Source organism: Panthera leo, chromosome F2 (genome assembly GCF_018350215.1).
Source record: "Panthera leo isolate Ple1 chromosome F2, P.leo_Ple1_pat1.1, whole genome shotgun sequence".
NCBI lineage: Eukaryota > Metazoa > Chordata > Mammalia > Carnivora > Felidae > Panthera > Panthera leo.
In genome coordinates this window covers 23,683,367-23,706,772 of record NC_056695.1, presented here as the reverse complement: position 1 = coordinate 23,706,772, position 23,406 = coordinate 23,683,367, and the positions used below count along the sequence as shown (strand labels likewise).

The window sequence follows — 23,406 nt, the reverse complement described above, 5'->3', positions numbered from 1 at the left end:
TGCCAGAGTAACTACAAATCCCAGGATGCAGTGCTGCGACGGAACTCCGAGCATCTCTTTCAGAATGATGTCCCTGCGGAAATCAGATCAGGCTCGGCGTTGCATGCTGGGAATCAGAGACTCAGAATCCGATTGGTTGAGATTTGCAAATGACCGCGGTCAGTGGTACTGTAGGAGTAGGGAGGAGGGTGTGCGCACTTCCTGTGCACGGAAGCCGGCAATAGACTGCGTCCCTGCCTTACCAGGTACCGATCTCCCGCGCGTTGTAGAAAGCGTCCATGACCCGGCGGAAGTGATTCCTCCAACTGCCCCGGAACCCACGGCGGCAGGCAGCTGGGGGTGGGGGGGGTGGCCCTGGAGTAGGGGCTGTGGCGGTGCGCGGGGACCCGGCGCGGTGGCTGCGGTGGCTTCAGGGCTGACGAGTGAGTCTTGGGCTGGGATGGGAACGGAGCTCCAGATTCGTATGGAGAACGAGGAAGGCTTGTACTGGGCGCGCTCACAGTCCCACTTCCCACCCCTTCCCATTTGGGCGGGGAAGGAACGGAAGCTCTTAACCTCCCCGGGCCTCCTCAGCTCCTGGTTTGGGGGAGGGGAGAAGAGGGCGGCGGGACCTTTCTAGGCGCCTCTCGGTGGGTTTGGAAGAGGGAGAAGGAGGGGCGGTCGCCAGCGTGTCTGGGCCTTCCCCGGGCTGAGCGCGGGGAGGGTGGAGTTAGGAGCATGGCAGCCCTGTCGCTTTCCCTTTTTGCTTTCCCCGGGTGCACTCGGATAAGTCCTTTTCTTGGAGTCCGTCCCCAGTCACAGGAGTGACTCTCACAGTCTTTCACAGTCACCGTCCCCCTCTTTCCAGCTGCAGGACCCCGACAAGTTTACCTTCTGGGCAACTTGTCGGTCGATCTCTACCCGACTTGATAGTTTGAAACTGTCGTGCATCTACCTTCAGTTTTTCTGAAACGTATCTAGTACGGCGGCCGCTGAATGTCTCTTACGGAACTAAAATCTCTTTAGTAATCTGTAGCTGTGGAATTCATGTCATTAGTGCGAGCATTTCTACTTTGCATCACCTTCAGTGTACGGAACAACCGAAATCCTTTAGTTTGAGTTTTAAAGTCCTTATATGAAAACTGCCAAATTTGCTTTTTGACCCCCCAAATAGTTGTTTCCTTTAGTGTATGGTAGACTAAGATGATAAATTGCTGATCTTGCTTACATTATAATTCATGATGTTGAAACATCACAGGTGGATTCATTCATTCTAGAGATACAATGGTAAGAAAACAGCTATGATCCCTGTCACCGTGGATATTTATTGCTAATTACCAAGTAAGGATTTGGGGTTCATTATTAGTTTTTAAATGGTCATTCTTTTTTCCCTTAAGTATGAAATGTATTTAGTAACTACGATTTCAAAATATATATACATATTTTTTTAAGTTTATTTCAACTCAGCTGCCGGTTTCATTACATTATGGTAATTGTGTAATGTAATTAGTAGTTAGTAGCCAGAGGTTATAGTCAACCCTATATATCAAGTTGTTTGTTTTTTTTTTTTCTTTTTTATGTTTATTCATCTTTGAGAGGGTGAGTGGAGGAGAGGCAGATAGAGAGGGAGACAGATGATCCGGAGCCGACTCAGCACTGAGAGTGGAGAGCCCAAGGCGGGGCTCAGACTCACCATCTGTGAGATCACGACCTTAGCTGAAGTCAGACACCTAACCGACTGACACATCTACACACCCCTATATATCAAGTTTTTCTTTTTTTCAAGTTTTAAAGTAATATTTGAGTGTACCTTATAAAGTACTTTCTTTGGTATTTTTTCCTTAAATAGGTTTTTCAGTACTATAAAAGAATCTGGAAACTCTTTGCATTTACATTGATCTGTCTAAATGCATTTTGGCTCACTTGTAGTAAACGTTTACTGTTCCAGGGACACCTGTGTGGCTCATTTGGTTAAGCATATGACTCTTGATTTAGGCTCAGATGGTGATCTCAGGGTCCTGAAATCGAGCCCTGTGTTGTGCTGGGGATGGAGCCTGCTTAAGATTCTCTGTCTCTGTACCGTACCACCTCCACTCTTGCATGTGTCTCTCTCTCCAGAAAAAAATTTTTAAAAAAAGTTTACTGTTCCATTATTAAATAAGATCAGAAAGGGGCGCCTGGGTGGCTCAGTCGGTTGAGCGTCCAATCTTGCGGTCTGTGAGTTCAAGCCCCGCATCAGGCTCTGTGCTGACAGCTCAGAGCCTGGAGCCTGCTTTCGATTTTGTCTCCCTCTCTCTCTGCCCCTACCCCGCTCGTGCTCTGTCTCTCTCTCTCTCTCTCTCTGTCAAAAATAAATAAACATTAAAAAAAAAAATTTAAATAAGATCAGAAAAAGCCCATCTAGTCATACCTGAAATTTCAAGCCTTGAAATTAAGAAAACAATATTACCTTTCATTCAAGAAATATTTATCAAAAAAAAAAAAAAGAAATATTTATCAAGCATCTGCTATACGCCAGGCCTGCTATAGTCCTGCCCTTATGATGAAGCTTGGGGAAAGCAGAGATACAATAAGTATATGTGTAAGGAAATATAGTTTCAAGTGGTGATAGATGTGAAGAGATTATATCAAGATTAGAGTTAGGGTAAACTAGGTGACCAGGGTAAGGGTTTCGAATTTGATAGGGGAGTCAGCAAGGAAGATCTGCCTCTCTGAGGAGTTGATAGTTTTGCTTGGACAACCTAAATGATGAGGAAAATCTGAGGGAAGAGCTTTTAAGATAGCAGTAACTGCAAAATGCAAAGACCTTAAGAGGGGAATGAACTTGACCTATTACAATACAGAGAAGGCCAGTATAGCTGGAGCATAGTGAGGCAAGAATGATGGAAGATGAAAATCAGAATAGTAAAGATTAAATAAGATGCAACTTTATAGTCCTTTTTCTGTTTGTGATGAGAGGCCATTAGAGGATTTTGTGCAGGGGAGTAACATCTGACTTAGGCTTTCGATAACTAGTTACTGGGTGGCAAATAGACCAAGTTGGAGGAAAGTGGGGAAACCAGCTCCTAAGAAGGCTTGTAGTAGTCCAACTGAGATATGGTACCTTGAACTAGAGATGTGGTGTGGAAGTTAGTAGAAATGGTCTGATTTGGAATATCATTTGAAGACAGAGCCAGGTGGGTCTTGCCTTCACCCTAGGACAGAACAAAATTTGAGGAGTCAACAGTTTTGCTGAGCATCTGTGTGACCAGTAGTGCCATTTACTCAGATGAGGAAGACAAGAGGGTACACTGGTTTCTGAGGAATAAACTTGGAATTTTGTAAAGGAATAAGTCAGGAGTTTGATAATTATTGTACAGCTCAGAATGTGTGCAAGTAGGCAAGTTGGATATGTACAACTATTGCGTGGGGGCAGAGTCATATTTTATAGGTAATATTTAAACCTGTGGACCAGAGGACATCAAGTGGAGAGTGTTAATGGAGAAGAGGGCAGATGACTGGGAGTACTCTGGTCAGAAGAGGAGCAAACAGTGATAGAAGCAGAAAAGGCAGGAGGATGTGGCATCTCTAACATTGAGGGAAGAAACTGTTTTGGGAAGGAGGTAGTAGCCAACTGTAAAACCCTGCTAAGAGATGACAACTAGACAAGTAAAGTAATTGAAATGTGATGAGCTCTTTGAGTGGATTAGTGGGCCAAAAGTCTGATCAGAGTAGGTTAAGGAGATGTGGATGGTAGTAATGATGTTACAGCATTTTGATGTGTATAGGAATAATAGGAATTTGGTAGGACTAATAGAACAAAGTCCTTGGAGAGGTGTGCTTACATGGAAGGGTTGGCCTTAGATAAAAAGGATTTTTTTTTAATGTTTATTTTTGAGAGAGACAGACAGAGAGAGAATGTACACAAGTGAGGGAGGGGCCAGAGACAGAGAGGAAGACAGAATCCAAGCAGGCTCCAGGCTCTGAGCTGTCAGCGCAGATCCCTACACAGGGCTTGAACTCACAGACCCTGAGATCATGACCTGAGCCAAAGTGGGACACTTAACCAACTGAGCCACCCAGGTGCCCCTATTTATTTTTGAGAGCAAGATAGAGAGCCAGTGGGGGAGGGGCAGAGAGAGAGGGAGACAGAATCCTGAGCACGCTATACCCTGTCAACACAGAGCCCTATGTGGGGCTTGAACCCATGAACCATGAGATCATGACCTGCGCTGAACCAAGAGTCGGATGCTCAACCAACTGAGCCACCCAGGTGCCCCAGGAAGAATGGTTTTTCAGCTTTTGAAACAGGAGGGTAGACAGAAGAGATGGTATATACATGCAAGTAGAATGAAGGTAGAAAGACAAGGTAATTGAAGTGATATCTTTCTGTTTTCTTGATAAAATAAGTAAACTTGTCAGGGCAGCAAGGAGAAGGTGTTGGAGGTTTAGGAGAAGCTAGGATTTTTTTTCAGAGTAGAAAAGCCAGTTTACTACCAGGATCACTACAATGCCAGGTGCCTATTTAAAGTGTGTGGTCACAAATTTAAAGTTGAGGTCAAAATGGTTGTCTTTTTTCCAGCAACATCCATCTCTTGGTTGAGGCTTGAGCTAGGCAGAGAATTGGGTTTGCCCGGGATTGGGATGTGGGTGGGCATATACATCAGAGGGGAGGGCAGGGACTTAAGGTATAAAGACTGTGAGATGTGCATGGTGCCAATCCTGATGAATTCAGTGGGATTAAGCAAGGTCAGAACTTGTTTTCTGTTTGTTTTTTACATTTGTTTTTGGCCCATTATTCTAAGGGTTCTTTTAAATTAATTTATAATATGTAGAATCTGTAATTAGAGAGTATATAGTGGGAATATTTGCTCAAACCTTTTTAAACCAAAACAAAGGAGTTTGGAGATCATTGTCTAAGAGGGAGTTTAGGTAGTTTACAAGAGTGAGGAAGACAGACTCCGTCGAAGCACGTAGCGCTCTGGAGTCCTTAAGTGCTCTGGTGTATGACCGCAACAACTCTGTTGAATAAAGATGGGAAATTGGAGTTACAGGCGTTTGTAGAGGGATGAAGAATTTCAGATGGGTATAGTCATGAAATAGTGGCTCTGGAAGGGACTTTTAGACACAGTTTAGCCCATTGTGTTTGGGAGATAAACAAGTATTATCACTTTAATTTATCAGGGTCTCAAGATAGAAATTTGGAGAGCAGAAATTTAGATGTGGACTTCCATTGACACTTCTACTTTGTATGGAGGCCTTTCCCACCTTTCTCCTGATTTGGCTTATACTGTTTACTTTGCTTGGATTTCCTTCCAGTTCTGCTTGGTAAAAATACCTCCTTACATTGAGACCCAGATCAAAACCTACTTTCCTTTTGTGGCCATTCACTTAAGAGATTCATAGTCCAAGATTTACTTCTTTAGGACTTCCAAAGTCCTACTCCTTCTCTATTAGCATCTGCAAATCTAGAGAATTTGGATTAGTTTTATTATCAGCATCAGTATCTTTTGAAAGGTTAATGAGACAAAACCATTCTGGATTGATATCTTTACAATGAAAGATACCTAAATTTAAGAAAAATAAATATATTTTCAAAAAAATCTTACTCTAACCTTATTTTAATTGAGATTAATTGACATACCCTGAAATAGTGTACCATTTAATTTTCCAGAAAGTTGCCTCATGTTCCTTCAGAAGCAACCACTGATCTATCACCATAATTCATTTTGCCTGTTCTAGAATTTCATATAAATGGAATAATGCAGTATGTACTTTTTTGTTTTTCCATTCAGTATAATATTTTTAGTATTCACCTATGTCTTGTGTACCAGTAGATCATCCCTTGTTGTTACAAATGGTATTCCTCTGTACACATATATCACGGCTTATGTGTCATCAGAATAGTTTCTCATTTGTTTTGAATAAAGCTGCTCTAGACACTTCCATAAAACATTTTTTTCTTTTTTCTTTTTTAATGTTTATTTATTTTTGAGAGAGCGCATGTGCATACACGAGCAGGGGAGGGGTAGAGAGGGAGGGGGACAGAGGATCCTAAGCAGGCTCTACACTGTCAGCCCAGTGCTGGGCGCAAACTCACAAACCACGAGATCATGACCTGACCCCAAGTCAGACGCTTAACCGACTGAGCCATCCAGGCGCTCTGTACAAGATTATTTTGTGGGCAAGTTATTTCTTGGATGAATACTTAGAAATCAAGTGTGAGGATTTAGGAAAGACTTGTTTATCAGTTTGCCACTTGTAAATTAGTAAGCTATAACTTACCAAAACATAAGTAACTGAGAACCATCATTCACAGTGATCTGAAGTCCACTTAACATCACTGTAATGATTGCTGTGGTCTGCATCACCCTATGTAATATTTCTGATTGGTCATTTGGGGTGAGTCTAAAATAGAGTTCTTAAATATCAGAAGGATCTCTTCTAATCTAGACTCCTAAAGGCCCATAGTTCACAACAGGCAGAACATAGGGCAGACATTTGTGAGGGTTTGTTTCTAGAAATGAAGCCCTGCTGATGGAATATTATAATGCAGTTGATTACTGAGTATTATTAGGTGAGTTATTATTTTAATAGTAAAAACTTGACCATTTAGGACAACAATTAGGCTGTGACTAATTGTTAACTATCAGAAATAGATTGAAAATTGAGGTCAGTGCTTTTACTTTAAATGACCTAATAGATTCCCTTAGTAAAGGCAAAGAACTACCCTCTTTGAGCTAGTGTTAGTGTGTGTAGACAGCCATGAGAACAAAACTTGTTCTTAAACTCAGGGATGTTTGGAAGCACATTTTAACCCCAGGAGATTTGAGGACATTATCAAACACAACATTTTCAGATAACTGAATTCGTTCCAGGAAACATAAAATTCTAGAAATCGTGTACAGAAATATATGTTTCATACACTTGCATTTATAATTAACAATTTGTGGTAGTCAGTGCAAAATTGTGAGACTGGCGTTTTGGTTATCATAATTTCATAAAATGTGGCTGTGACCTATGTCCTTGAAGTCTTTAAAATAAAAATTATTTTAAGAACCAAGAATTCTGGGGCGCCTGGGTGGTACAGTTGGTTGGGCGTCTGACTTCGACTCAGGTCACGATCTCGCGGTCTGTGAGTTCGGGCCCCGCGTCGGGCTCTGGGCTGACGGCTCAGAGCCTGGAGCTGCTTCGGATTCTGTGTCCCCCTCTCTCTGACCCTCCCCGTTCATGCTCTGTCTCTCTCTCTCTCAAAAATAAATAAACGTTAAAAAAAATTAAAAAAAAAAAAAAGAACCAAGAATTCATATTGACTAAATTTTATTGTGAAAGATGGAATACCATCTCCTTCCTTCGTCACCCCCTCCCCTCAGTATAGCCCAAAATGTTTCAATAAACTTAAATAGAATAGTTTTCACGATGCTTGTCTAAAAGTTCTGTAAGTTTATTCAATGCCAACATCATGGGAAAACATAAAAGTAATCGATCTTGGTCAAAAGAATTGTACCTTTGAATAACTTTATTCTGTCAGAAAGCTCAGAATAGTAATATCTGTGTCTGTGGCCAGATACACTATTGTATGAAGTTTCACCCTGTTAACATTACATAATTACCATTGTGTTGGATACCTGGGTCATAAAGAGAGAATCTTGCCTTGTGGAAACTTACAGTTAGTAAGCAAGACAAAATGTATCTAAAAAGACACACTTTGAAGCATTTGCATCTAATAGTAAAGAAAACTATAAATTCCACAATGGAGGAAAAATAGAAGAGGAGTAGTACTATTTGCTAAAAGTATTAGGAGAGTCTATGCAAGAATTAGATATAGGAGCATTGTTATAAGTTAAATAGGCCAGAATGAGAAATTCTAACTCCTCTTGAGAGACATACATCCAGTGACACTATAAGCACATTCGGGCAGGATATTTTGATGTGTTATTACAAATTGGAATTGCCTTCTAACTTCTGTCAATTTGTATTACTTTGTTTTCCAAATTAATCATATTTTTACATATAGTTAGGAACTAATCATCAGGCTGACCATTGTTCCCTTATGAGCTGTTTGGTTCTATACGTTTATTTGTTTCTTTTTAAAAAATCAAATTTAGGGGGGCGCCTGGGTGGCTTGGTCGGTTAAGCGTCCGACTTTGGCTCAGGTCACGATCTCGCGGTCCGTGGGTTCGAGCCCCGCGTCGGGCTCTGTGTCGACAGCTCAGAGCCTGGAGCCTGTTTCAGATTCTGTGTCTCCCTCTCTCTGTGACCCTCCCCCGTTCATGCTCTGTCTCTCTCTGTCTCAAAAATAAATAAACGTTAAAAAAAAAAAAAAATCAAATTTAGGGCGCCTGGGTGGCTCAGTTGGTTAAGCTCAGTTGGTGACTCTTGATTTTGGCTCGGGTCATGATCTTACACTTCATGTTTCAAGCCCCCTGGTCTGGCTCTGCACTGACAGGGCCCACCCTGCTTGGGATTCTCTTTCTCCCTCTCTGCCCTTCCCTGCTCACACACCAGCAGGGGAGGGGCACAGAGAGAGGGAGACACAGAACTGGAAGCAGGCTCCAGGCTCTAAGCTGTCAGCACAGAGCCCCACCTGGAGCTCAGACCCACAATCTGTGAGATCATGACCTGAGCCAAAGTGGGACGCTTAACTGACTGAGCCATCCAGGCACTCCTCAAAATAAACTTTAAAAACAAATTTAAACCATAGTTTTCTTTTAAAAAAGTTACAGTTTCCTAGTTATTTACACTTTGAACATGTATTTTTGTGCATTTTATTTATTCTGCAGAAAACATAATTAATAGGCAGGAAGCCACTTGTTATACATAAATGGCACCAAACTATACCTATCATTCTAATCTGCTTTTTAAAAAATTAATCTTGGGGCGCCTGGGTGGCTCAGTCGGTTGAGCATCCGACTTCGGCTCAGGTCATGATCTCACGGTCCGTGAGTTCGAGCCCCGCGAGTTCGAGCCCCACGTCGGGCTCTGTGCTGACAGCTCAGAGCCTGGAGTCCGTTTCTGTGTCTCCACAGAAGACATTCTGTGTCTCCCTCTCTCTCTGCCCCTCCCCTGTTCATGCTCTGTCTCTCTCTGTCTCAAAAATAAATAAACGTTAAAAAAAAAAAAAAATTTTTTTTTTTCAAAATAAAAAATCTTGGTGGTATTTCATACATACATAGATTTAATTTATTCCCTTTCACTGCCCATAATAACTATCAATAATTGTAGATATACTATTTTTATTTAGGTCATTCTCTAATTGGGAACTTTTCAGCGGTTTTTTCAATGTTTCATTTGTGCATGTATTATAGTCAATATTCTTCTCCTTGCCTTTGTGCACAAGCTAGTGTTTCTCTAAAATAGATACCAAGAAGGAGAATTATTGCTAGCCTCCTGATGATTATGCTGCTGCCTTCCAAAAACTGTTGTGCTATATATTTAGTATTATCCTCTTCCTCTTCTGCACCACTTGATTCTTAGCACATTTTAGTGTTTTAGTTTGGGTGTTTGGTGATTACTGTTGGGATCAAACATTTTTTTTGTACAGGTCTATGAGCTATTTTTATTTTTTTCTTCTGTTATTTTTCCAGAGTTCAGTGAGTTTTATTATATTTGTTTCTTTAATCTGTAGCATATTTTTTATGAATGGTATCAGTTAGATGTCTAACCTTATTACTTTTTCCAAGTAAATACTGAATGTAAAGAGACATACAAAAAATAGATTTGTAGCTGTTGCTGTCATCTACTTAATAACCTAAGTCAATCAGTTAAAAAACTATTAGTACTAATAAGAGAGTTCTGCATAGGTGATGGGATACAAATCAACTTTTAATGGATTTAAAAGCTTTTCTTTAAAACACCAGCAATAACCTTTCAGAAAGTATAATAGGAAAACAGACAGAATTCATAATAAAAACTATAAAGTATCTAAAAGTCCACCTAAAAAGAAATGTGTATTGATAAAATGGGACTTGCCTGGCCACTTAGAACATGTTTATCACACTGACTGTAATGAAAACAGTAGATATCTTAGGTATAAACAGGTTAGTGAGATAGAATATAGTCTAGAAATTCCTTTAATAGTAAATGATTGCAGTAACATTTCAAAATTGAAGGATGGGCTAGCTGTTCAAAGGTCTTTTCAATGTTCAGTAATACTAGATTCAAAACTGATTGCTTTGTGGGTGCTAGGCTCATCTAGAATTTCTATTGGTTCCCCAAAAATAAAAACTATAAAAGAATAATGTTTATATATAACACTAAAAGCACAATATATCTGAGGACTTTTTGTTCATACTGTGTCTTTTGCCTAGAAATATTTTCAACCTACTGCTCAACCACGTGTGTTTACCTACCTAATTCTTATTTCCAGAACTCAGCTCAGTTATGGAATAGACACTCAAGTGTTTACCCTGAGAATGTTGTAAACCCAAACTTAGACTTACGTAGGTAATTTGTAGGTTACATCCCAATTTAATCACACTTTAAATATTTTTAACTTCTACCTAAGAATTAGGATTTACTCAACTCTTAGTGTTAATATACTGTGGATTTTTTTGTTGTTGTTGTTAGTGATGGGGAGTGTCTCTTCCCCCACCCACCCATCTTTAACCCTTGAATAAATGGTGAAATTGATTTACTATATTAAGAAGTCTATAGAGAAGCTGTTGCTACACAAAGGGCTTCTAAAATGTGACTGCATGGTTGCATAGCTACTGCTAGTTAAGTAAACATCCTAGATGTTTGGCTCTGGAGATTTTCCAGATAGAAAGTTGGCACTTGAAGTTCTTGCTCTAGCTTTTCTATCATTTTTTTCCTTTGTTGTTTTCTTAGAACGATTACAAAGCAGTATGAACAGAATACAGCAATAATGACCAATGAATTTTTATCTGCTATTATTATCATAAAGTGGCAGAGTACTGCTTTTAGTGCTTACACTTTCGATAAGTATCTAAGGATTTCTATCAGCAGCTCTTACCTAGCAGCAGTGGAAAACAAGTTTTAATGGGAGCCAGAATTTTTTACCATAGCAGCATGGAATAATGGAAAGGAGTGCAGGCCTTAAAGCAGACCTACCTAGATTTAAATCCTCTTGCTGCCACTTGAGCTGTAGAAGCTTTAAGCAAGTAGCAGCCTCTTAGTGTTTCTTCATCTCTAAAATGATAATAATAATACCCTTGTGGAAGTGTTGTTTTAAAATAATGTATGTAAAGCATGTAGTGCAATGTTTACCACTTATCAGGCCCTCAACTTGTTGGTAATAATATGACATTGCCCCTGTTGCCCTTATCTCGTATTAGAAATGGTACTTACATATCCATGCTTAGCATTCTAGACTAACAAATAGATTTGATTCCTACTCTTACTCTGTCATTACTGGAACAAATCATTCAACTCCCTTATTACATCAGTGATGTTACTATTTTTTAAAATGAGGAATTACATAGGTTATCTCCAAGTTTCTTTCCTGCTATAAAATGTTATGGTTCATTTTCTTGGCCCTTCCCTTAAGGCTAGATAAAATACTGGTCAGGAATTTCTTAGAGAACAGGATGTTTTCCCATTAATAACATAAAAATACTGGTATAAATGAAATCTTGAAGAAATGATATAAAAATAAAAAGTTACTCAAAACATGAACCCTTTTCCTTTAGCATTCATCTTTGTAAAATTTAATATTTGTCAGAATATTAAAGATTTTCTACAACTTCACTGTTAAACTTTAGAACTTCCATAGACTGCAGAAAAGATGCCACAGTGAAATGTATTATAAATGTGCACAATTACATAAGAGGAGGGCAAGCTTTATCTTTTTCATTTTTCTGAAGGCTACTTCATGTCCTTGGATTTATCATGTTATCATTGGTTTAGCAAATACGTGCTTTAGTGTCTGCTAGTATCTAGTAGATACAAGTATACAAAGATGATTAAGGTCAACGATCTCCTTCAAGTTCAATTCAACTCCTAAGGAACAACATCTGTATTTTTAAACTGTTGTCAGAATAGCTACCTTAAAGGGAAGGAAAAAAACAAATCTGTATTTATACAGACCACTATTCTGAAGGTGATCATCTTTTCCTCCCATGTTCAGAAACTTGATACTGTTCCGTTTATGGTGGCTGGGAAACTCCTGCATAGCAGAGAGAGAGTTTTTAAACTTGTAATACCAACGATATATTAAATAGTAATGGGCGAAAACATGTTATTCCAGCATTAATCTTAAAATAGCATTGTTATATTTTCAGGAAACTACTAAAGTTCCTGTGGAAGTAAAGTAGAATTTCATAAGAACATAATGGGTAAGTTACATAAAAGTCATTTTTTATTGCAACTAGTAGAAGCTGGTCTTCTCAAAGATAGGCCTTTGACATTGGTGAATGCAATCAGAATAGACTGAAATTAGTTGTTTAAATCTACAGCATCTGCTTACTGCAGGCAAACCTCAGAGATATTGTGGGTTTGGTTCCAGACCACAGCAATGAAGCTAGTCAAATGAGATCTTTGGTTTCCCAGTGCTTGTAAAAGTTATGTTTATACTATACTGTGGTCTGTTAAGTGTGCAATAACATTATGTATAAAAAACAAAACACAACATAATACCTGCTAAAAACAAGGTATGCCTGTACATATTTTTGAAAGGCAGATAAGTAATGTTTTTGTGCCAAATATATTTGTGATCGCTAGTAAGAAATAGCACCTTAAGAAATTAGAAACTTTCCCAACAAGCATATAAAATGCTTTACCTTGCAAAAAAAACACAAGAATTGCAAATTTAAATAATTAATAATTGTTTTTATTTTTGTTCTAAGGGATTGATAACACCTGCTAAATATCTGTATGCTTGAGTAGTCTATAATTTAAAAGTTACTTGCATCTTTATGAATGTCCCTGCTTTTTATTATGAAAAATTGTGAGTCATACACTACATAGCCTTCAGTGATTGTTAATGTTTGGCCACATTTGCTTTCTCTGTGTGTGTGTGTATGTGTATGTATGTATTTATATATCCACATACACATGCTTGCTTTTTTCTGTACCATTTATTTAGTTGTGCAGTATCACTTCACACCAAATACTTGAGTAGGCATCTCCTAATTCATTGCATATTCAGAATTTTCTCAGTTATTTCAGTAGTGTTGTTTGCAGCAGGTACATTATAGACATAGCTCATTTTATTGTGCTTCACTTTATTGCACTTCACAGATACTGCAGTTTTTTGGTTTTGTTTTTTGTTTTTTGTTTTTGTTTTTGTTTTTACAAACTGAGTTTATAGCAGCCCTGTGTGGAGCAAGTCTATTGGTGCCATTTTTCCAACAGCAGTTGCCCATTTCATGTCTCTGTCACATTTTGGTAATCTCACAATATTTCACTTTTTCGTTATTATAATTGTATTTGTTACGGTGATCTGTGATCAGTGATCTTTGATGCTACTGTTGTAATTGTTTTGAGATACTATGAACCATGCTCACATAAGACAGGGAACTTAATCGATACATGTTGTGTGTGTTCTGACTGCTGCACCGACTAGCTATTCCCTCATCTCTCTCTCTCTCCTCAGACCTCCCTATTCCCTGAGACACAAAATATTGAAATTAGGCCAGTTATTAACCCTACAATGACTTCTGAGTGTTCAAGTGAAAGGAAGACTTGCACATCTCTCACTTTCAGTCAAAAGCAAGAGATGATTAAGCTTAGTGAGGAAAGCATGTCGAAAGCTGAGACAGGCTGAAAGCTAGGCCTCTTGCAACAGTTAGCCAAGTTGCAAATGCAAAAGAAAAGTTCTTGAAGGAAATTGAAAGTGCTACTCCGGTGAACACACAAATAATAAAGCGAAACATCCTTATTGTTGATGGAGAAAGTTTGAGTGGTCTGGATAGAAGATCAGACCACCCACAACAGTCCCTTAAGGCAAGGCCTAATCCAGAGCAAGGCCCTGACTCTTCAATTCTGTGAAGGCTGAGAGAGGGGAGGAAGCTATAAAAGAAAAGTCTGAAGCTAGCAGAAGCTGGCTCATGAGTTTTAAGGAAAGCTGTCTCTATAACATAAAACTGTAAATGTGAAGCAGCAAGTGCTGATGTAGAAGCTGCAGCATGTTATTCAGAAGATCCAACGAAGGTAATTAATGAGGGTGGCTACACTAAACAACAGATTTTCAGTAGAGATGTAACACTTTGTATTGGAAGAAGATGCCATCTAGGACTGTTGTAGAGAGAAGTCAATGCCTGGCTTCAAAGGACAAGCTGACTCTCTTGTCAGGGGCTAATGCTGCTGGTGACTTTTAAGTTGAAGTCAGTGTTCACTGATCATTCTGAAAATCCTAGAGCCCTTGAGAATCATGCTGAATCTACTCTGCCTGTGCTCTACAAATGGAACAACAAAGCCTGGATGACAGCACATCTGTTTACAACATGGCTTACTGAATATTTTAAGCCTACTCTTCAGACCTCCTGTTCAGGGAAAAAAGATTCCTTTCAAAATACTACTACTTACTGACTGACAACGTACTTGATCACCCAAGAGTTCTTATGGAGACGTGCAACAAGATTAATGTTGTTTTCATGCCAGCAAACATAGCATCCATTCTGCAGCCCATGGATCAAGGAGTAACTTTGACTTTCAAGTCTTGTTACTTAAATACATAGCTGCCATAGATAGTGATTCTCGTGATGCATCTGGGCAAAGTTAACTGAAAACCTTCTGGAAAAGGTTCACCATTCTAGATGCCATTCAGAGCACGTGTGATTCATGGAAAGAGGTCAAAATACAAACACTAACAGGAGTGTATAAAAAGTGGATTCCAACCCTAATGGATGACTTTGAAGGGTACAAGACTTCAGTGGCGGAAGTAACTGCAGATGTTCGGTAGAAATAACAAGAACTTGAATTAGAAGTGGAGCCTGAGGATGTGACTGAATTGCTACAATTTCAAGATAAAACTTTAACAGATGAGGAGTTGCATCTTATGGATGAGCAAAGAAAGTAGTTTCTTGAGATGGAATCTACTCCTGGTAAAGATACTGTGACAGTTGTTGAAATGACAAGAAAGGATTTAGAGTATTACATAAACTCAGTTGATAAAGCAGTGGCAGGGTTTGAGAAGATTGATTCCAATTTTGAGAGAAGTTCTCCTGGGGTCAGATGCTGTCAAATAGCATCACGTACTACAGAGAAATCGTTCCTGAAAGGAAGAGTTGATCAATGCTGCAAATTTCATTGTCTGATTTTATATAATTGCCACAGCCACCCCAGCCTTCAGCAACCACCACCCTGCTCAGTCAGTGACCATCAACATCAAGGCATGAACCTCCACCAGCAAAAAGATTACTACTCACTGAAAGCTCAGACAATGGTTAGCATTTTTTTTAGCAATAAAGTATTTTTAATTAAGATATATACATTTTTTTTTACATATAATGCTATTGCATACGATGGTATACTGTAAACATACTTTTATATTCACCGGGAAACCAGAAAATTGATTTGACTCACTTTTGCGTTGCTTTTTCGTGGTGGTGTAGAACTGAACCCACAGTTATCTCTGAGGTATGCCTGTGTTTTATATCCAGTCAGGGATCACGTATTGCATTAATTTGTCTCTTTAATCTCATCTAAACAGTTCCCTCCTTTTGGGGGTGTGAGGAGTGAGGTCTTTGATGACCATTTAAAATTTAGATTTGTCTGGGTTGTTTACTCCTGATTAGATTCAGATTAAACATTTTGGACAGCAGACGAACATTAATGATTTTTTTATTTATTAATCCTAATTGGAAGGATTTTTAAATTAACTACTAATGAATAAATAAATGGATGTTTATAGCTTGAATACTCCAGTTTTATCCTCTGTACTCTTTTTCTTGGGCTTCGTAAGTTTTTAGAATAAGCCTTAAGATATTTTCTTTCAGATATTGGTAACCATAAAAATAATTCTGTCAGTACAATACTGTGAGAATTCTAGATGTTAGAGAGATCTTATGGGGATATACAAAAATGCATACTCCCAGAAAAGTTATATTGAGCTAGCTACTGTGGCAGAAGCTGTGGTGGCAATGAGGATAGATGGCAGTGGAGTAACATCTACGTGCTCTGTGTCCTCACCTCCACTTGGAATTTTCAAAGACTGGTATTTGTCTATATTCATTACTTCAATCATGCAATAATTTAAACTCAGCAGTAAAATGTTTGGATTATTAATACGGACCAAGAGCAAGATGCTGAGTAAAAGGAAGCCCTAACTTTTAGAATTAGGAGCTTATCAGGGAAGTTGAATTCACATGACATATAAACATTCATTCATAAACACACAATGTGTCATGTTTTTAAGATGAGTATTTCAGGTGATTTAAAGTTTTACTGTTTGCTTATTTTATTTGAGCCTTTAAATTTGAATGTGTTACTGTGTTCACAAAAAAATTGTTAATACTTCTTTGAAAAATACTAGTAAATTTTCATCTAAAATAATATTCTTAAATGTAGTTTATTCTGACATTGGAAAATGTTTAGAGAATGATAAAACAAGGAATTAAAAAAACCTAAAATCTTGGTAGATCTTACCATCCAGAAATGTTTTGGGTCTGAGTTATTCAAAAATTAACCTTGGTAAACCTGTTTATTTTAATTTTGTGATTCAAAAATCATTTTACTACTTACTTTAGATGGAGAAGAGAAAACCTACGGCGGCTGTGAAGGCCCCGATGCCATGTATGTCAAATTGATATCTTCGGATGGTCATGAATTTATTGTAAAAAGAGAACATGCACTAACATCCGGAACAATAAAAGCCATGTTGAGTGGCCCAGGTAGGTACATTTCTTTATTTTCTGTTAATAAATCTTTACTTTTAGTAAGTTCTTAACTTGAATTAAGCGATTCATAACATTAAAGGAAAGAGACAGTAACTTTTCTAACATTATTTCATGATTGTGTTGCATTGGAAAAATTGGTTCCTGCCATTTCCTGTTTTCAGTTATTTACCCTAATAGGAAGGATCATTTCCCTACATTAGTTTCCATGTTTAATTTCTTCACCACAGTAGGACTCTGATGGTGATGTGTGCTCCTAACTACGTATAAAGTTTATGTTTAGAAATTTACCACTTCCCAAACATCTATTCTTACCATTTTCTTTTTTTTTTCCCTTGAGAGGTTTTTGGTTTGTTTTTTTTTTTTTTTTTTTTCTTTTTTACCTTAAAATTTTTCTTGAGGATTTGAATTTCTGGAGCACACAATAATTCTGTGTTCAGCTTTTGGAGGAAACACCAAACTTTATACAGTGGCTGCACCATTTTATATTCCTACCATCATTGTATGAATATTCAAGTTTCTCCACATTTTCACTGACACTTATTTTCCCTTTTTTTTTGATTCTAGCCATTCTAATGGGTATCAAGTGGTTTCTCATTATAGTTTGGATTAACTCTTCCGTAGGGACTAATGGTGTTGAACATCTCTTCTTGTGTTTGCTATACAGTTGTATATCGTCTTTGGAGAAATGTCTATTCAAATCTGTTGCACATTTTTCAATTCAGTTGTGTGTCTTTTTGTTAGTGAGTTGTAAGCGTTTTTTTTATAAATTCTGTGGACAGTAGACCCGTATCAGCTATGATACGCAAATATTTTCTTACAACAGTTGTGATTTTTTTTTTAATGTTTATTTTTTTTTTGAGAGAGAGAGAGAGAGAGACAGAGCACGAGCAGGGAGAGGAGTGGGGCAGAGAGAAAGGGAGACACAGAATCTGAAGCAGGCTCCAGGTTCCAAGCTGTCGGCACAGAGCCCAACATGGGGCTCGAGCTTGTGAACCACAAGATCATGACTGGAACCAAAGTTGGACACTTAACCGACTGAGCCACCCAGGTGCCCCATAACAGTTCTGATTTTACCTCTTACAGTTAGGTCTTTGATTTTCACTTAATTTTTGTATATGATGTGAGGTAATGATCCAATTTCATTCTTTCTTATATGGGCATCCTAGTACCATTTGTTGAAGAGACTGTTCTTTCCCTCATTTAATGGTCTTGGCACCCTTGTTGAAAATCAGTTGACCATAGCCACATGGGTTTATGTATGGGCTTTCAACTCTCCCCCATTGATCTTTTTTTTTTTTTTTTTTTTTTTTAAAGTAATCTCTACACCCAACGTGGGGCTTGAACTCACAACCCTGAAATCAAGAGTCACATGCTCTACCCGCTGAACCGGGGCGGGGGGCGGGGGTGGCATTGCATTGATCTGTCCTTATGCTAATACACAGTATTTTGATTACTATAGCTTTGTAGTAAGTTATGAAATGAGGAAGTGTTTTATTTTTTCAAGATTATTTTGGCTATTTGAGGTCACTTGTTTTGGGTCTTCTTAGATTTGCTTTAAATTCTAGTTAATACACAGTGTAATATTAGTTTCAGATGAACAATATAGTGATTCACCACTTTCCTACAATACCCAGTGCTCATCACAAGTGCACTTCTTAATCCCTATCACCTATTTAACCAATCCCCCCACTCACCTCCCTTCTTGTAACCATCATTTTGTTCTCTATAGTTAAGAGTCTGTTTCTTGGTTTGCCTCTTTCTCTTTTTTTTCCCCTTTGCTCATTTGTTTTGTTTCCTAAATTCCACATGAGTGAAATCATACAGTATTTGTCTTTCTCAGACTTAATTCATATAATGTATTACTCTAGCTCCATCCAAGTTGTTGCAAATGGCAAGATTTCATTCATTTCTTTCTTCTTTCATTCATTGGTAATATTCCAGTGTGTGTGTGTGTGTGTGTGTGTGTGTGTACGTACACACACCACATCTCCTTTATCCATTCATCATTTGACGGACACTTGAGCTATTTCCATAATTCGGCTGTTGTAGATTATGCAGCTGTAAATATTGGGGTGCATGTATCCCTTTGAGTTAGTATTTTTGTATTCTTTGGGTAAAAAGTTAGCAGTGCAATTGCTGGATCATAGGGTAGTTCTATTTTTACGTTTTTGGGGAACTCCATACCGTTTTCCAGAGTGGCTTCGCCAGTTTGCATTTGTACCAACAGTGCACGAGGGTTCCCCTTTGTCCATCCTTGCCAGCTACCTGTTTCTGGTGTTGTTGACTTGGGCTATTCTGACAGGTGTGAGGTGATACCTCATTGTAGTTTTGATTTGCATTTCCCTGATGATGAGTGATGTTGAGCATCTTTTCATGTGTCTGTTGGCCATCTCTATGTCTTCTTTGGGAAAATGTTATTCATGTCTTCTGCCCATTTTTAATTACATTATTCAGTTTTTGAGTGTTGAGTTTTATAAGTTCTTTATATATTGTGGATACTATCAGATATGTCGTTTGCAAATATCTTCTCCCATTCCATAGGTTGCCTTTTAGTTTTTTTTTTTAATTTGTTTTTTAACATTTATTTATTTTTGAGACAGAGAGAGACAGAGCATGAACAGGGGAGGGGCAGAGAGAGAGGGAGACACAGAATCTGAAACAGTCTCCGAGCTGTCAGCACAGAGCCCGATGCGGGGCTCGAACTCACGGACCGTGAGATCATGACCTGAGCCGAAGTCGGATGCTTAACTGACCAAGCCACCCAGGCGCCCCTCAGTTTTCTTGATTGTTTCTATTTAAGGTCACTTGTAATTCCTTTTCCATATTTTTTACTGTGAAATTTTTATTTATTTAACTTTTTTTTTTTTTTTTTTAAGCGAGAGAGAGACAGAGGACGCAAACAGAGAGGGATAGAGAATCCCAAGCAGGCATTGCACTGTCAGTGCAGAGCCAATGTGGGGCTTGAACTCACAAGCCGTGAGATTGTGACCTGAGCCAAAACCAAGAGTCAGATGTTTAACCGACTGAGCCACCCAGGCATCCCTACTGTAAAACATACAGAGAGATTAGTATAATACACTTGCATGTACTCATCTCCAGCTTCAATTTTATCAATATTTTGCCAATTTCATTTCATCTATTTTCCTCACTTTTTTTTTTTTTAAACGTTTATTTATTTTGAGAGCGCGAGCTAGGGAAGGGCAGAGAGACAGAATCCCAAGCCGGCTCTACCCTGCCCGTGCAGAGCCCAACGTAGGGCTCGAACTCCTGAACTCTGAAATCATGACCTGAGCTGAAATCAAAGGCCAGACGCTAAACTCACTGAGCCACCCAGGCACCCCTATCATCCTCACTTTTTTAAAGAGTATTTCAAGCAAATATATCCTGCCAGTGTCATTTCACTTGCAAAATCTGTGATAGTCCCCCCTGCACTCTCCCTTTTTTTGCAGACCATGAACTTTTTGGAGAACCAAGTTATTTGTAAAATGTTCACATCTGGATTAGACTTAATGTTTCATTTTGTAAGCTTATAAATTAGAACTCTAGAGGCTTGAGTAGAATCCAGCTCATTTTTCTAGGCAAGAATACTTTATAGGCAGTACTACTGTATTTCTGTTGTATCAATATTTTAGCAATGTCAGGATAGCTTAGTAGGTTACAGGGCTAGTAAGCTGATTCATCTCTGAACAGTTCTGCAGTTAGATTTTCATATGATGCTTTTAGCATTCATTGTGATTACTGCTGAGATTTACTTCATTTGGAATTACAAAACAGTGACTTTCTAATTCTTATCATTTCTTGTGCATTTATTAGAATTCTCCTATGAAGAAATATTTGGTTACCCTGAAATATACTCTGTATAGCAAAAATAAGTGCTTGATTTTTTTATGTTTACATATAATTTTTGAGTAATGAAATTATTCTTCAGCATCCTCCAGTAGCAAAGAGTGTTTGGGGTTTTTTTGTTTTTTTGTGTTTCATTTTCTTGTGACTTTTTATTATTTAAGGTTTTTTTAATCTAGTGTAGTCCTCACTGATGCTGAAATTGCCCCCATTTGCTCCATTTTTATTCAGAAGGAGCCACATCAGGTTGGCTTCTGTGTCCTTTTGACCTGGCTCTGGTAATTTGGGATAGCTGTACTACTTTCTATAATGACAAGATTTCCTAGGCTCATTTGGTATATAATTCTCCAGTCTGGAAAAGAGGCATTTTTCCAAAGAGCCATTTTCTCCTAATGGAAAATGGGCTTTAAGGACCCCAATCTGGTTGTTAGCAGTACTCCTTGCTCGTGGGATGAATTAAGTTTAGACTTTTCTACTGGATAGAGCTAGAATTTACTTTAGAAAAATAAAATCATGGGTGCCAACAAATTTTAACTAGAAATTAAGATTAAAGGATGTTTGTTTTTTGTAAGTGTGGTCTCCTTTAATATATCTGCAGCCCCGAACTAATGTTTGCATAAAAAAGAATGAGGTACTGATACTTGCACCTTCAGGATATGCTAAGTGAAAGGAGTCAGATACAAAAGGTCGCATGTTGTAGGATTCCATTTATATCCAAAATAGATAAGTCCACAGAGACAGAAAGATTGGTTTTTGCCAGAGGCTGAGGGTTGGGAAAATGGGGAATAACTGCTTAAAGGGTTTAGGATTTTATTTTGGGATACTGAAAATGTTTTGGAACTAGATAGCAGTGATGGTTGCACAACATTGTGTATGTACACTGAATCGTATGCTCTAAAGTGGTTAATTTCATGTTATACGAATTTCACCTCAAAAAAAAAAAAAAAACCCTAATGTTTGTCTAGTATCAAAGGCTTAATAAGTGTCTATTGGTAGTATTTCGTACGTATATTCAAGAAAGAGAATTTTAGTCATTGACAAACCAAAATTGACCTCATTGCTGTGAGTTACTCATTCAATCCTGCTCTTTTCTTCCCACCCCACCCCCAAGCAACAATTATTAGAAAACTTTTAAAATACTACTACATTCTCAGAAAGTACATTTTTCTACTTTTTATATTCAGTACTCGTGCTAGACTGCTAAGAAACTATTCTATCCCTATAGTAAATGCTAAATGCTATAACCTTTATATAGCTAAAGAAATTTTGAGAGATCATTAAAAACAGTTCATAAAGTGTTACTAAAACAAAGAAAAGTAACTTATGAGGAGATCTCATGAACATAATCACACTTTTAAAAACTAAAGGGGGAAACAAACATTTATTATTTATTTTTATATGGCAATTCACTATGGCACAGGGCTCCTGATGATACATAAAGACTTGATTCCCTAAACTGAATCTTCGAAAAGATTGTCTCTTTTTTTTTTTAATTTTTTTTTTAATGTTTACTTATTTTTGACAGAGAGAGAGACAGAGCATGAGCGGGGGAGGGGCAGAGAGAGAGAGGGAGACACAATCTGAAGCAGGCTCCAAGCTCTGAGCTGTCAGCACAGAGCCCGACACAGGGCTCGAACTCACAAACCGCGAGATCATGACCTGAGCCAAAGTCGGACGCTTAACCGACTGAGCCACCCAGGCGCCCCAAGATTGTCTTTTTTTATATACTATTCGCCTTTACTTAATCATGCCACCATGATTCTTAGGAGAAGCTAAAATTTCCAAAGTCCTTGGAAGAAAATTAGAATTTCAAAATTAGTCTTGATGAATCTCAAATACTATCTTAATAAAGATTTCTTTTTTATATTTATACTCAGAAATCAGAATAAGTTATTTCATGTGATGCTAGTTGGGTTTATTCTTCTCACGTTGTATTAGTTTGCTAGGGCTCCTGTAACAAAGTACCATTGACTGTGTTATTTAAACAATAGAAATTTATTTTCTCATAATTCTGAAGGTTAGCAATTTGAGATCAAGGTATTGGTAGAGTTAGTTTCTTCTGAGGCCTCTCTCTTTGCCTTGTAGATGGCTGTCTTCTCTGTGTCTTCACATTGTCTTCCCTCTGTGTGCATCTTTGATCTATAACTTCCTGTTCTTATAACAATACCAGTCATTAGATTAGGGCCCACCCTGATAATCCTGTTTGGCCTTAATTATCTCTTTAAAAATACTTCCTGCACAGAAAAAATAAAAAAAGAGGAAAAAAGGATCCTATCTCCAAATATAGTCACAGAAGTACTGAGGGTTAGAACTTCCCAACATGGGAATTGTGGAGGAACACAGTTCAGCCCATAACAAACATACTTCTTTTCTTTTACAGGTCAGTTTGCTGAGAACGAAACTAATGAAGTCAATTTTAGAGAGATCCCTTCACATGTGCTATCAAAAGTATGCATGTATTTTACCTACAAGGTTCGCTACACTAACAGCTCCACGGAGATTCCTGAATTCCCAATTGCACCTGAAATTGCACTGGAACTGCTGATGGCTGCGAACTTCCTAGATTGTTAAATAAAATAAATTATAATAAACTGTTAACTTTTTTCAGTATTTAATACCTGTAGTTCAGTTAGTAATTTTTTCATATATAGCATGTTGCCTGTGTGCAGTTGAACTTTAAAGTTCATTGCAAAGCAGATTATCTTCTGTTCTTTTGCATAGCAATCAGAGTTGAAATTTGTTTGCTACATCAACAAATTGAGGACATTTTCACAAATTGAGAAATAAACAAATATGCCAATTCGTA

At 38.1% G+C, this 23,406-nt stretch overlaps 1 protein-coding gene and 1 long non-coding RNA gene across 4 annotated transcripts in view; one reads left to right on the top strand and one right to left on the bottom strand.

The window, feature by feature from the left end:
• Positions 1-145: 145 nt before the first annotated feature.
• Positions 146-23,406, top strand: ELOC (elongin C). Of its 2 annotated transcripts, none has more exons than XM_042923576.1 (4): positions 146-245; positions 12,201-12,254; positions 16,608-16,751; positions 22,981-23,406. In XM_042923576.1, the coding sequence occupies exons 2-4, from the start codon at positions 12,251-12,253 to the stop codon at positions 23,169-23,171; spliced, it is 339 nt and encodes a 112-aa protein (XP_042779510.1). In that variant the 5' UTR covers positions 146-245; positions 12,201-12,250; the 3' UTR covers positions 23,172-23,406. The 2 variants fall into 2 exon arrangements, with proteins under 2 accessions (XP_042779510.1, XP_042779509.1); XM_042923575.1 differs by lacking the exon at positions 146-245 and adding an exon at positions 308-422.
• The window catches only part of LOC122210717, a 61,625-nt gene continuing 42,394 nt past the window's right edge, over positions 4,176-23,406 (bottom strand). The window contains exons 5-6 of one of the 2 annotated variants that reach the window (XR_006198192.1): positions 12,007-12,085; positions 4,176-4,979 (exon numbers count right to left, since the gene is read on the bottom strand). This is a non-coding gene — a long non-coding RNA (uncharacterized LOC122210717). Of the gene's footprint in view, positions 4,980-9,587; positions 12,086-23,406 lie in introns of those variants that run through there. The other variant, XR_006198191.1, reaches the window with a different exon arrangement.

Bases quoted from the DNA above. Each gene is read 5' to 3' on its own strand.
- ELOC (XM_042923576.1), top strand. The intron at 16,752-22,980 runs GTAGGTACATTT...TTTCTTTTACAG, and splicing joins AGCCATGTTGAGTGGCCCAG to GTCAGTTTGCTGAGAACGAA.